The 13,806-nt window shown below is 36.3% G+C and overlaps 1 protein-coding gene across 3 annotated transcripts; it reads left to right on the top strand.

The window, feature by feature from the left end:
* Nucleotides 1–222: 222 nt before the first annotated feature.
* Nucleotides 223–13,535, top strand: LOC145766982 (peroxynitrite isomerase THAP4-like). Of its 3 annotated transcripts, none has more exons than XM_082578706.1 (4): nucleotides 223–426; nucleotides 1,039–1,109; nucleotides 6,889–6,985; nucleotides 7,066–7,257. In XM_082578706.1, coding segments are annotated over exons 1-4 (237 nt in total). In that variant the 5' UTR covers nucleotides 223–358; the 3' UTR covers nucleotides 7,067–7,257. The 3 variants fall into 3 exon arrangements, with proteins under 3 accessions (XP_082434832.1, XP_082434830.1, XP_082434831.1); XM_082578705.1 differs by adding an exon at nucleotides 11,797–13,535 and having other exon boundaries at nucleotides 415–426; nucleotides 6,889–7,173; XM_082578704.1 differs by having other exon boundaries at nucleotides 6,889–7,257.
* The last annotated feature ends 271 nt before the right edge of the window (nucleotides 13,536–13,806 follow it).

The following is a 13,806-nucleotide window of genomic DNA, read 5'->3' as shown; positions in this document are numbered from 1 at the left end:
TCGAGTTTTTTATTTAAATTTCTGTGTGCACTGTTCATTTGCCTATGGAAAAAATATAACATTTGCTTTGATGTGGTAACGAGAAGTGATTTTATCAGCTTCCGGGTGTTGCTGCTTTCATCGCATTGTTTACCGCGCAATATTTTACGGATCATTTTTTCAGGCGGATCGCGCAAAAGTATTCTGCCAGAATGACCGCGGTGTCATTCTGGCCGATAGAAATCCTAAGAGAGTAGAAGCGTCATAGAGCGCTTTATGCGGCACCGTCGCAACTTGCTAGCCGCCAGCTTTGTTAGCACATGGTATTCACTGCTGGAGCTTTCTCAAGTTGATATACGTGCTACAAATTGTTTGCAAAATGCCTTATTGTGCAGCTATTAACTGCACAAATCACCTCAAAAAGGGATCAGGGAAAACTTTTCATAGGTAAGCTATATTATTTAATGTGTTTAAGTGACCAAATAAGTAGGCTACTTAAATCAGGCTTTTTACCTCCGAATCTGACTTGGGCAATTCTGCTACGAAAATTTTGGCGTTTATAGTCGATATATCGGTCCCATTCATTCGTTTTCGTGTACGTGAGATCTTGAAACTAGATGGAATGATTTAAAAGCTAGAAGTTTTGCCTGTACAGTTTCATGATTTTCTTTTAAATTTAATATTAACAACAGCAGTTTTTTGTCTGTTTATTGTCGCTCTACATGTCATATTCCAGTGATTTTGCAGGTTGTGTGGTGTTGGTTGGCTTGATGTTGTGAACAGTGACTAAAGACAAAGTTAAGTCAGGCTAAGCTAAGCTATGTTATATAAACAGTTAAGGTCAAGGAAAAATTAAAATTAAGGTTGCAAAAGCAATGTTATGCTAGCTAATGTTAAATGAAAGAGACAGAGAAAAACAAAAGAAGAAAAAAAAACAAGCACTGACATGCATGCCTAAACCATGGAATTACAGAATATGATTGATTTGCCTTGAATTATTTTGTCCACCACCTACATTTGTACTTAAAAGAGTGTATTTTTTTCTTAATCAATTTACAGATTTCCCAAAGCGGGTTCTGCCCTTCTGAAAGAGTGGCTCGTCAAGATGAAGAGGGACAAGTGGACACCTGGTCAGTATTCCTCCATATGCTCTGACCATTTTGAAGGGGACTGTTTTGATCGCACCCAAAGTTTGGGGTGAATAGGGACATTTTATTTTTTTTCTAATTTTAAACCTTTTCGGTCTACGCATGAGATGAATAGGAACACCATATCTGAAGCTTTGGCACTTGATGCTTTGAATTTGAAATAATGCAAGGGTTTGAAACTGCCAGTGCTTGGCATATTGCAAAAAGCTTTCTTATTAGAATAAAACGTCAAAAAATTGAAAAATCAAAATTTTATTAAAAATCAATCAACATTAAAAGATGCAGTCAAATTTTTACAAAAATGCATCCCACTTCAGTCCAATAATTACTTGTCCACGTATAATTGTCTAAAGTAAGTAGAAACATCAGCTCAAGAGCCAACACATCTTTGTGCCGTTTGAGAAACGATTCTACCCAGTCATTACTCGGCATATTATTCTTAAACTTTGTGTGTTGAATTCCCCTTCTATCAAATTGAGCTTTTATGATGCATCTTGTGTCAAATTTAACCATGAGGAGTAGCCCCACTGTGCACATAGCAAGAGTCGACCAACTAGATGCTCCTCTAATGCTTCTCCTAAAGCCAGCTGACCTCCTTGGAGCTTCATATCTTGACTTTGTGATGTCTTGCCAATACACTTTTTGAAATGTTGAACGTTTCTGTGACTTTTCTGTAAGTCTTTCCCCTATCTAGGCCTATAGCTTCAAGAGCTTTTTGCAAGGTGTTGGCATCATATTTATTGTAGCTCTTGGCTCCCAACTTCGATTTGTAATTTCTTGGCATTGTCTCTATTCACCCCACAAAAGTTGAAATTTTTGTCTTGAAAAATGAAATAAAAATTAAGCACAATCAACGTAAACATAGTTGGTCCAATTTTTTTTTTATTATATGTGCGATAACCAACCCAACAAGGTGGAAACCCAGAAAAAGTGTATTTTCTACTAAACCGATTTCCATAAACAAAGTTTTGACCATAATAATAAACAAATAAGAAAAAAACTTACCCAAGTGATTTGGTCTCTTTGCAGTTACACTATATTATTCAAAAAAGTTATCAGCCTTAAACAACCTGTAAACTTATATGTATGTGCAAAGCAAATATTGTTTTTGAAATATTAAGTTTAAGTAATTTTTTTTAAAAACATACAAAAATCTGTTTTGTCCCTATTCACCCCGCAGTCCCTATTCACCCCAAATGGGGTTGTGCGACAGGATACCACGAAATCACTAGCGGCGGTACAACTGGGTCCTTCTAGACGAGAACTAGCCTTGCGCAGCATATAGACTAGGGTGCGGTGAAAAATTAAAATTTTAGAATTTCAACAAAAAGTATGTCTTAAATGGTGGCCCTACACCTAAAAACATGTCTGATGGTGTTTTGGAGTTGTTGCACCCCTAACTGTCCGTGCAACCTTGAAAAGTTGTATGCGGGGGGGCCAAAATCATAAAAAATAGCATAACTCATGATCCATGTGTCGTAGAAAGTTAATTTTTGGCTCTATGGAATCAGAAACACCATGTTTTTATTTGTTCCAAGAGAACTTTTAGCTCTAAGAGCAATAGAATTTAAGTTATGCTCAAATATCTAAATTTGAGACATATTGTGGGCAAAACTGTCACAAAATTGAAAACAAGTTTAGACAAACCAATGACAAAATTTAAACAAGAAAAATTTTCATTTCTGTCATGTGTCAGTGCTTGACTGTTGAGCTTACACTTCAAATTTCGATAATGGAGCACTGGCTTATAGTATACTGGTACTGTAGCCTACAAAACAATGATGCAAAATTGTGTATGATGCGCTCAAATAACTTTGGGACAAGAAACTCTGTAGTTTGGGCTAATTACCGGTACTTAAGCTAAGCTCTTTAAATGTTGTCACTTGACTAATCAACGTGTGGGACATTAATCATAAGGAATACATTACACAATCATAAGCAGTGCATCAGACAACACAATACGATGTGTTGTCAAATTTATTTTCTAAGAGAGTTTGTCGACAGTAAATTGATGCTTAGTATGAAACTTTTTCATAAGTTTTCTTGATTTGATTCGCTGGCGTATCATGCCATCTCGTTTTTCAAAACCAGCTACTGCTCCAGCAGCTTCAGTAACAAGCTTGACATGTCTCTCTACTCTTTGATTGTGACAGGGATGCTTTAAACTCAAAGGTTTGTCATACAGCACGTTTAAATCAGCATCACTTAAGTCCTTGACAGCAGGTGGCTCTGTGATGCTTTCGAGTGCCAAATTAGTAAGTTCATGATATGACTTTGCCTTGACATTAAGTTTTGGTAAAACAAATTTTCGAATTGCTTGGTTGGAATTATCAACATCTTCAACAATCACATCTTTTTCTTCTCGATGTCATCCAGAAGTAGAGCCATCTCGTAATGCTCGTATTTTATTTACACCCAATCTTCGAATATCATCATCCTCTTCACACAACATTGCAAGCAAGGTGTTTTCGTGGTGGCCAAAATAAGCATTTCTTTGAAGAGTTTTCAAGGCCTCATCTTTTACTTGCTGATTTTAAAATTTGATAACACGCTCGTCGTCGTCAACATTCTGAAGAAATTCTTGCTGTCATCAGAAATCTTGTTATTCAGTTTGATGTCAAACCAAGAAGAAAAATATACTTTCAAACAAAATTCAGCCAAAACTTTAAGGTTCTTGGATCTTCTACATCCAAGAGTTAACCACCGCGAGTGCACGATAGGTTCTACTTCCATAAATCTCAAATCCTCATCCACTTCTCCTAAAATGATGCACCAACAAATTCTATAAGCGTAGAATTGGTCTGAACTTAGATCATCAGTAACGTCATTTGGTAAAGTCGGAAAAGTGGAATATGGTGGTGGCTGAAACTCTGCAATAAGCCATTCGGAAACTGAACCGCCAATTTCTTTTCCAATTGCACCAGAAAAGCTGTCAGGACTTTTTGTGCAACCATCTAGTAAGGAAAAAATCGTAATGGCAGTTCATTGCAATGAAGTAAACAAATTACCCATTGCAATGGGCGTTGAAGGTGTCTCTCCAGGTTTACAATACAGCCATTGATATTGCCAGTGTTCACAGCAGTTCCATCAGAACCAATAATTTTCAGTTTATGCTCCAGATCAGTTCCTGACAAGACATTATACAAATTTTCAGCAAGTGTTTCTCCTTTACTATTGCTTGTTGTAAAGTGTGTCGAATAAACTAAGTCCTCTGGCTCACCCACAACAACAATGTAGTGTTCTTCCAATTGTGTAGACATTGAAGTTTTTCCTGTTTGTTCTTTTACCAAGGTTAGAGTTAAATCCTTTCTGCCATCAAAATAAATCGCATCAACCAGCTGAAAAAGTTCTCTTCGTTTACTCTGATTTCTGTTCTGAACTTTTCTCGTTCTCTTGGGCCTGAAATTCGATTTTTACACGTAACTTAAATTCTATTGCTCTTAGAGTTAAAAGTTCTCTTGGAACAAATAGAAACATGGTGTTTCTGATTCCATAGAGCCAAAAGATAACTTTCTACGACGCATGGATAATGAGTTATGCTATTTTTTATAATTTTGGCCCCCCCGCATACACCTTTCCAAGGTTGCACGGACAGTTAGGGGTGCAACAACTCCAAAACACCATCAGACATGTTTTTAGGTGTAGGGCCATCATTTAAGACATACTTTTTGTTGAAATTCTAAAATTTTAATTTTTCACCGCACCCTAATATAGACGATGCGTTGTACAGCGCTTGGTTACGTGTGGGCGAAAGAATAACTTAAAATATGATTCGGATATGCATTGTAGTTATCAAAACATGTTTGTTTTTAGAAGGTTGGAACGCAGAGTGATACAAAAATAAGAAAAACATCTCATAAAGTTGCAAAAGTGCTTGTAATTAACTAAGTGTACATTAGGGAGGGCCGTCGGAAACAGATCGCTTAGCAACTCGAGTTTCTTAGGAGGTTTGTCGAGTAAATGGCGAAATCGAAAACCATTTTTTAATTGAACGCCAGAAACACGGTGCGCAACACGGACCTAATCGGTAAATCACCCCATTCCAGGGATATTGCCAGAGTTGCCATACCGTCCTTATTTCTAAGATTTGTCCTTATTTTGAAGAACTTTATCTTAGAAAATATTACTGTCTTTATTGCTAGGAAATGTCCTTCTTTTTGATTTGAGTCCTTATTTTGTCTTATTTTCAACAATTAGTGATTAAACTTAGCAGAATGACAGCCAAATCCCTACTACAGTAGAAGTAAACCTAGACCTGAGTTGTCGTGAGATGCACAAAGTATTTTTTTACGAACAATGAGTTGCTGGAACACATTGTTTCTGGCAAACAATATGGCATGTGATATATAATGGCTCGTATAAATGCTGATATTTGTTCAACAACGTTTGTTTTATTTTGTATAAAAATTTAATTTTTTCTGTTGTCCTTATTTTGGGGTCCATGTCGATGGCAACCCTGGATATTGCAGTGGCGTATATTCAGAGTGTGTGCTCCGCACACCCATCAAACATGGTTGATTCATCAATCATCATACAGTTAAACATGCAAGTAGGCTACTTGGTAGCCTATATAAATGGTTAAGGCATGGTATACAAGTAGTCCATAAGTACTTGGTAGCCTATATAAAAGGTGATGGCAGGGTATGCAAGTTTCACTATCCAACAAAAGTGCAGAGACAAATTTTTGAAATGGCAGAAAATGTTACGGAGACTGTTGTGAAGGAAATTAAAGAATCTGGCTTGTTCAGCATTGCAGTGGATGAGTCCACTGGAGTTCGATCTTGTGCACAGATGCTAGTTTACGTCCATTACAAAATAAAAGATGACATTAAAGAAGAGTTTTTATTTAATGTCACCAAAAGGCAAATGCTTTGAATCAAAAGGCAATGCTTTGAATCGATTATTTCAGCTAAGAAGAGAAGTAAAGGCATTTATGCAGAATAAAATTGATAGTGAAATGCAAAAGAAGCAAACTGCCAAACAAATCCAAAAACAAAATGGCATGATTGAAAAAAAATTGATTGATGTGATGAATGCTGATAATTTTGAAGAAAATCTTGCTTATTTAACTGACATGTTTACGGAGTTAAATCATCTCAATTTATTATTACAAGGAAGAGACAGCACAATCATAGACTTCAAGGACATTATTAAAGGATTATAGCTACAAAAACTGCTCTGTCTCCCTCTCGCCTGTCACCACAAGTCGATACCTTGTCATGCAATGTGTTCGAAAAGCCTGTTTACTTATTTGCTTTTATAGCCACAGCAACGTTAAATCAAGCCTAAAATGTATCAAGCTTTGTAATATGCACCTTCTTACCTGCACATCAACAGAACACTGCACTCCCATCCCACCCATATCAGCTGTACGCGTGTTACGCAAAGTGTGCTAAAGCTTGAAGCAATCACTGCGAGCGTGTTGCTAGGACCCAGTTTGTAGCGCCACCGAGTGGATCGCACAACCCCATTACAGTACCTTGCTTTGTTATATAATGCTTCTCAATTCCTGAGTTTGTATTCTTATTTTTTTTTATGTACACATTCATTTTCTGTGTGCGTGGTGATTTTTTTTACTCTGTATGATATAATAAGTTGTAAGATTAAAAAAAGTCTAATGCAACCTTACCCAAAGTGGAGAATACTTTATCTTATATGCAGAGTATACTGATGTTTTGTCTTGTGTTATTGTCCTTTACTCTGCATACATCAGACAATTAACTGTTTTTTTTTTATTCATTTCTTCCTTATATCATTTTAGACTGTGAAAAAGCGCAAGCTTCCACTCATCAGAAGCAGCCCAGACATGCCTGCAGAATTGCCAAGCACATCAGAGACTACACCAATTCCGATGGCTGGTACGTTTGACAAACCATCTGTGCCAACAACTCCAGTCAAGCAGCACGATCACACAATTCACACATACTTCATTTCTCAGAGTCCAAGAAGTATGAAAAGAAAACTGGACAAGATGCACGACACAGCTAGGTCCCTACAAAAGTGGCTGAAAAACTCACAAAAAAGGACATGCAGAATTCGTAAAAAGGTAGACACCTGTTGTGTTGAAAATGAATTCTTAGTTCCGCCCGTGAACTCACACCCATAGATGAGAAGTATAAAATAAATGATAACTTTAATGTACAAACGATACCACCCAGTATATCGTGGACGCGTGAAAATAGCAAGACAGTCCGACCCTCATGTCGTTATCTTCTATCGTTGATCACGGTCTTTCTGTAAACGAAAAGACCTTGGCTACTAACATAAAATAATTACGCTTAAAATGACGTTATAAACACGTTCAAATTAAAACAATCTACGATATATAAGAATCAAAGGAATCTACAAAACGGCAAACAAATCTACAAATCGATGTTACGTCGGAAGAACCGAATTATTAAACATTTTGTCGAAATGTACTCTGTTGATCAATAACTAAAAAACAATAATGAAATAGCAACATAAACTCACCGAAATTTTGTCGGGCGATCCTTATAACTACTAAATCGATTCTCAACAGAATTGGTACGTTCATGTACTGTAGTTCACTAATGTAACATTAAAATTATGAGTTTCGCTAAGAACAGACTTCATATATAGTACGAAAAGAGAAGAGAAATGATTCCAATGATAGCGTCATACTCAAAAAGATACAAGCTGCCTTTGCCGGCGCAAACTTCTAACTACGTTGGTTCAACGTCAAGATACACAGAGTAGACAAAATGTAAGATTTTGCTGACGCTCAAATAAACCGCTAAACGAAGCAGCATTCACAATAACAACACATTGGGCATTACGTAGCGGGTTTAGCATCAAAACAAACCAGTCAGTTGAGGTCAGTTGCCTAAAAAACGCTGTTTATGGCACAAATTATCAACAGGGGTTATATCAATCAGTGGGGACATTCTCTTTAAATGCTCGAAACAAAGGAAATAATTTGTTTTTTCTTGTTATGACCCGAAGTAGTTACGGTCTTTTTGGTTTGGTTTCGTTCCATTTTAACCAATTTTTTTTTGCGGAATTTTGTCATATTTGGGGCTACTTTTGGACTTGTTTTATCTCCTGTGAGGGCTACTTTTCAGCAGAAATTTGACTGGGAATTTTAAATCATCTGGCAACCTTGAGTCAGCACCAAACCAACACTTCGAGGAAGAGAGATTTACAGGTTGGCTTGGCTACAGTAGCCTACAGCTTTTTGGAAAAATAGTATAAAATTAAAAGTATGTATTATGTATGGCCTACTGGGGATAGTCTGGCAATGGGCATAGGCGCATATCCCAAACTGCTAGGGCGAGTGAGCCGATTGGGCAATTACTTGACACACTTGAACTTTGTGGCCAAACTGTTCAGCTCTATGACTGAGGCGAGCTGCCTTTTATATAAAATTTAATAAAAACCTGAAAAAATAAATCTGTAATAATACATTGATCTACAAACCGGTACAGATATTGTGTATGTATCTGAAAATGAGCCTCTCGCCAAACATACTGTATGTAACAACAGTAAGTATGGTAGGCCTACTAGTACAGCGAAGGGCATTTTAACTTGTAGGCCTATGTGTGGTAAGCCTAATTGAATTTGAATATGTGTTTTTTTTGAGATGGCAGAATACAATACTGTAGCATATTTAAAAAGCATTAAATTTTCACAGTTAACATTGGCTGAGAAAGTACAGATTAAAACCAAAGGAAGACACAGTCCAGATTTGATAATCGAAGCTGCAGCTGCTGGTTCAAGCAATGGAAAACAGTATACCAGAAAGTTTAACTCTGATATTTATAACAAGCATGATTGGCTCACTGGGTGTAATGAAACCAATGCTTTATACTGTTTTCCTTGTCTGTTATTTGGTGGCGAAACAGCATGGACCCAAATGGGAATAAAAGATTTATCTCATTTGCAAAGAAGCATTAAAAACCATGAAAGTTCCTCAAAACACGTAAACAATGTCATAGACCTTTCCTATTTGGGACAAGTGAATATTGTCACTCAGTTGAATACTGGATTTCAGATTGTTATTGCTCGACACAATGAAAAGGTTACAAAAAATCGAGAAACTCTATCAAAATTAGTTGATCTTATTAAGTTTTGTGGGAATTTTGAACTTCCTCTGAGAGGTCACAATGAAACTGCTAGCTCGTTAAACCCAGGAGTGTTTCGTGGCTTGGTTGATTTAGTAACTAAATTTGATTCTGCTCTGAAATCCCACATTGAATCAAATGACATATTTAAAGGCACTTCAAAAACCATCCAAAATGATATTCTAGATGCAATTTTCCAAGTTTGCAAACAGCAAATAGAATATGAGATAAAATGTGCAAAATTTTTGGCTATAATGACAGATGAAACAACAGATATTTCTGAAAAATCCCAAATGGTTATTACATTCAGATATGAGAAAGAAGGCACACCAGTGGAAAGATTTTGGGGGTTTTTCAACCCTGTTGATCTGACTTCAGCAACCTTATCCAATCTCTTATTAGATGAACTGAGACCTTTAATTGGAAGTGAACCTAATAAATTAGTTGCTCAAACATATGATGGTGCAGCTGCACTTAGCGGAGTTAAGACAGGTGTTCAAGCTCGAATAAGAGAAGTGTACAGCAATGCATATTTTCTTCACTGTTATGCTCACCAACTCAATCTCATTGTTGAGAAAGCAGCATCGCAAAATGCTAGAGTCAGAATTTTTTTTGCTAGTCTTGCTGGAATTCCAAGTTTTTTTTCAAAATCTTCCTTGAGAATGTCGACTTTAGAAAATATTACTACTAAGCGACGAATACCTAAACCTTCTTCTACACGGTGGAACTTCAAAACACGAACTGTGAATATGGTTTATGAGTTGAGAGAGGAGCTCATGGAATGTTTCAGCCAGTTAGCAACCAGCCGTTCAACTGAAACAGTTTCTGCTGCTATTGGTTTGAAAAGGGTGCTCAATGATCCAGAATTTATGTTTTGGTTGAAGTTTTTCACAAAAATTATGCCACATGTTGAAATTCTTTACAAGCAGCTTCAGACAAGAAATATTGATTCAGTGAAAGTTTTTGACTGTGTGACAACCTTTAAGGCAAACATTCAGAAAGTTAGAGAAATATGTGATGACATAGACACTGATGAATATGAATCTCGCAGATCAAGAACTGATCTTGAAAGAAGCACTGAGGCTAAAGCGGTGTGTGATGTAATTCTTTTCCAGTGTCAAGAGCGTTTTCGATTTACTGGCCACTTAGAAGCTAGCAGGCTGTTTGATGTAAATAACTTTACTCTGTTTTCAAAGCAGTTTCTTGCTGCTGTTTTGAACAAGGTAACATCTTTATATCCAGTTCTCGATAAACATAAGTTAAGAAGCGAATTGGAAGTTCTTTACAATCGTTCTGATTTAGCATCATTTAAAAGCCTCACAGGATTATTGCAATCATTTATGTCATTTAATTTGACTGCAACGTTTTGTGAAGTGACAAAGCTGGTAAAAATTTTGATAACTACGCCAATGACTACTGCTGAAAGTGAAAGAAGCTTTTCAACGCTGAAAAGAATAAAGACATTTTTGCGTAATTCTATGACAAACGAAAGATTAAGTGCACTGGCAATGCTCTCAATTGAAAATCGATTGATATCTGAAACAAAAGATTTTAATAAACAAGTGATTGATTTGTTTGCCACTTCTAAAAACAGGCGGATGGATTTTATTTTTAAGTAGCTTAATGTTTTGTGTTTATGAAAGAGTCATTGTAGCAGTTGAGCTCAGCATGTTTCTCACTCACTTGAAAGCTTTCATGGTCTTCACATGCACAGTTGATCACTTTCATTTGCATGTTTAGCACAGCACAAATTACAAAGATAACGTATTGAGATTTATTTTATTGTGTTGATTAATAAATAATCGACACATGTAGATGCCTTAAATCAGTTGTTCCTTGGGTAAACTGAAAGCAGATTTTCGGAGTCGAATCCAGTGGAAATTTGGCACATTATTGGATTTAGATAAGAGTTTTCACTTTGATAGGCTAGTGGATTTGAATTGGATTGTTTTGAAAATCTAACCAGTTTACTTGGAAAAATCTCACAGAACTTGCTATTTTGTTTATTTACAAAAAATAGACAAACTTGTATTTCGATGAAATTGGTGAAACTCTGACCGTTTAGGGCTTGTAATTTTTGCCGCAGAGTAGGTGAAACCTCGACTCGATGAGTTGAAGGTGCAGGGTGGGTGCCATGTAATTACAAGGACTCCTTATAAATAAAAACAAGCAAATATTGTAGCAGTTTAATATTTACCAGTAGCCTATCTGCATTCAGCACTAACAAAAAATCATTAGGCTGCTAAACCATTGTTGATTAACTGTAAATTTTAAGATTGATCAACCTAATTAGCTAGAGTTGATACGAAAGCTGAGCAGCAGATTAAGCTTTTATTGTCATACATACAGTTTTTGTACAGTAAATGTGGCAAGTAAATTTCTTATTGTTTGTTAAATTAATGTATGCAGGTCACAAAACTGTTCATAATTGTAAACTAGGCAATAGGGCTGCTCTAATAAACGAAACCTACAGGACTTACAAAAGAAACAATTTTTCTTGTGCAGTGAATTTTAATAAAAGTTTGGTTCGTTTTTGGTCTGATGTACAATTTCAATATGCATTAACATTTTCTCTATTTTTGTCATAGATGTAGCAGGCCTACATGCTAATAACTTGACACGCATGTCATCTTACTAATTTTTCTGGATTTGGAGTGAATTCAAAAACTTTGAAAGCTGGATGGATATCGAAATCATGAATGCAGTATGCGAGTACCACTGTGATACTTAAACGTAACCAAGGAGGGATTTAAAAAGTTTATGGGAGGAATTTATATTTCCAAAGTTCTGGATTAGAAAGATTCTTTTCAGCAACAACAGAAAAGCTCTTCACATTCTTATTTCTTTTCGCGTCTGAGTGAGTGTGCGTATTAGGATTTCCTTCTCTATTACAAACTGAAAGCAAGAAAAGATATCGACTCGATGTTGCAAGAAAAGATACCGTCACAAACTATACCTTGTACTGTACAGTAGAACTCGCATGTAAGTAAGTTACTGGTTCCGCAACCAGCACATGCGAATAAAGCATTGGGGATCTACCTTCCCTGATTTATGTACAGTTACTCTGTTGGCGTCAGACAGGGTGGAATCCTAAGCTCTTATCTTTTTGCTGTTTATGTAGATGACTTAACAAAGCGACTAAATGCATTATCAATAGGCTGCTGCATCGGTCGTGCATGTTTAAACAATTTAATGTTTGCTAGCGATATGTGTTGTTTTGCCCGGAGTTTGAAAGGTCTCGAAGCTATTTTGTCACTTTGCTCCAAATATGCCAAATTTCATGATATTATGTTTAATGCATCAAAGACACATTGCATTTGCTTCAGTAACAAACGCATGAACTTAGAATGTGATTCTGTTGTGACCCTTCAAGGTCAACACGTTGAGTTTGTGCAGTCAACCAAATATCTTGGTGTGCTTATTGATTACGGTACCGGTACATGTTGTGTGACAATAGTAATGTAAAAAGACAAATCAGAGCTTTGTATTGTGCCGCTAATAATGTGCCTTCGTTTGTCAAACATTGTAGTGTGGATGTAAAACAAGCTATATTTCGAGCTTATTGCATGCTTCTTTATAACGCACAGTCGCACACCTATGGACCAATGTCTCTGTTAAATGGAAAAGAAACTTTAAAGTTGCTTACAAGTTGTTTGTATAAAGGTGTATTTGGTTTATGTGGATTTGAAAGTGTGAGCACTCACCAAGTTCGCTGTAATGTACTAATGATTGACGCTTTATTGTGACAAAATGTATCTAATTTTTTGTAACGCTGCCCAGACTTTGAAAATAACCTGATTTGTACCCTGCTAAATGCTGATGTTCATTTAAAAATCGAAGTTTTGTGATGTTGCTTGTAATTTGTTGTACAAGGAAGACTGACATGCAGCCTACTCATAGTACGGTAGTGGTAAAGTGTCATCGTCCAACGATATTCTCTTGCTTCACCTATGGTTATGTTTGTAGTTTTCTCCCCTGAACGTGTATTTTTCTTTTCTTTTTTTCTTATATCACCACATGGATGTGTAACATGTATATATATCTGAAGCATTTAAATAAGTAACGTACAAGTCGGGACCAGCGATATTCAACCGTTATATACGAAATTGACCCTCGGCACACCGCGCAGAGTCGCTACGTCCTAGTCATTACGTCTCCAGAGGTAATTACAAGACGTTTTCAAGACATAAACAACACTGTACTGTATTTCACTGTGAAAATGAGTGCTGTCACAATTAGAAGATCTGCACAATAATTTTCTATTTTTCTTCATATTATGTTCTGCTTTTTCTTTTTTGGCGTTCTGTTTAATATAGTGCTACAGTATACGCAACATACTACAAGGTTAAAAAGAAAAGGAAGTTAGCCAGGGAATATGTTAATAAATATCTCAGTCATTAACTTTTTCAGAGCTGTATGTAGCCTATATAATTTTTAACAGCCTAGCAGCGCTTTGGCCAATTATAGATATGCAAAATGCAAAAATTGAATTTTTTACATTTGCATCTGCATAATAAAGTTCAAACCGCGAAAGTTTTATCGATTGATTGAATCTTTATCCTCGGACTGGGAAAGCTTCTTGCAGAGCTTAATCCTGG

Source organism: Aplidium turbinatum, chromosome 3 (assembly GCF_918807975.1).
Source record: "Aplidium turbinatum chromosome 3, kaAplTurb1.1, whole genome shotgun sequence".
NCBI lineage: Eukaryota > Metazoa > Chordata > Ascidiacea > Aplousobranchia > Polyclinidae > Aplidium > Aplidium turbinatum.
The sequence above is the reverse complement of the archived record's forward strand: the minus strand, read 5'-3'. Positions and strand labels throughout refer to the sequence as shown.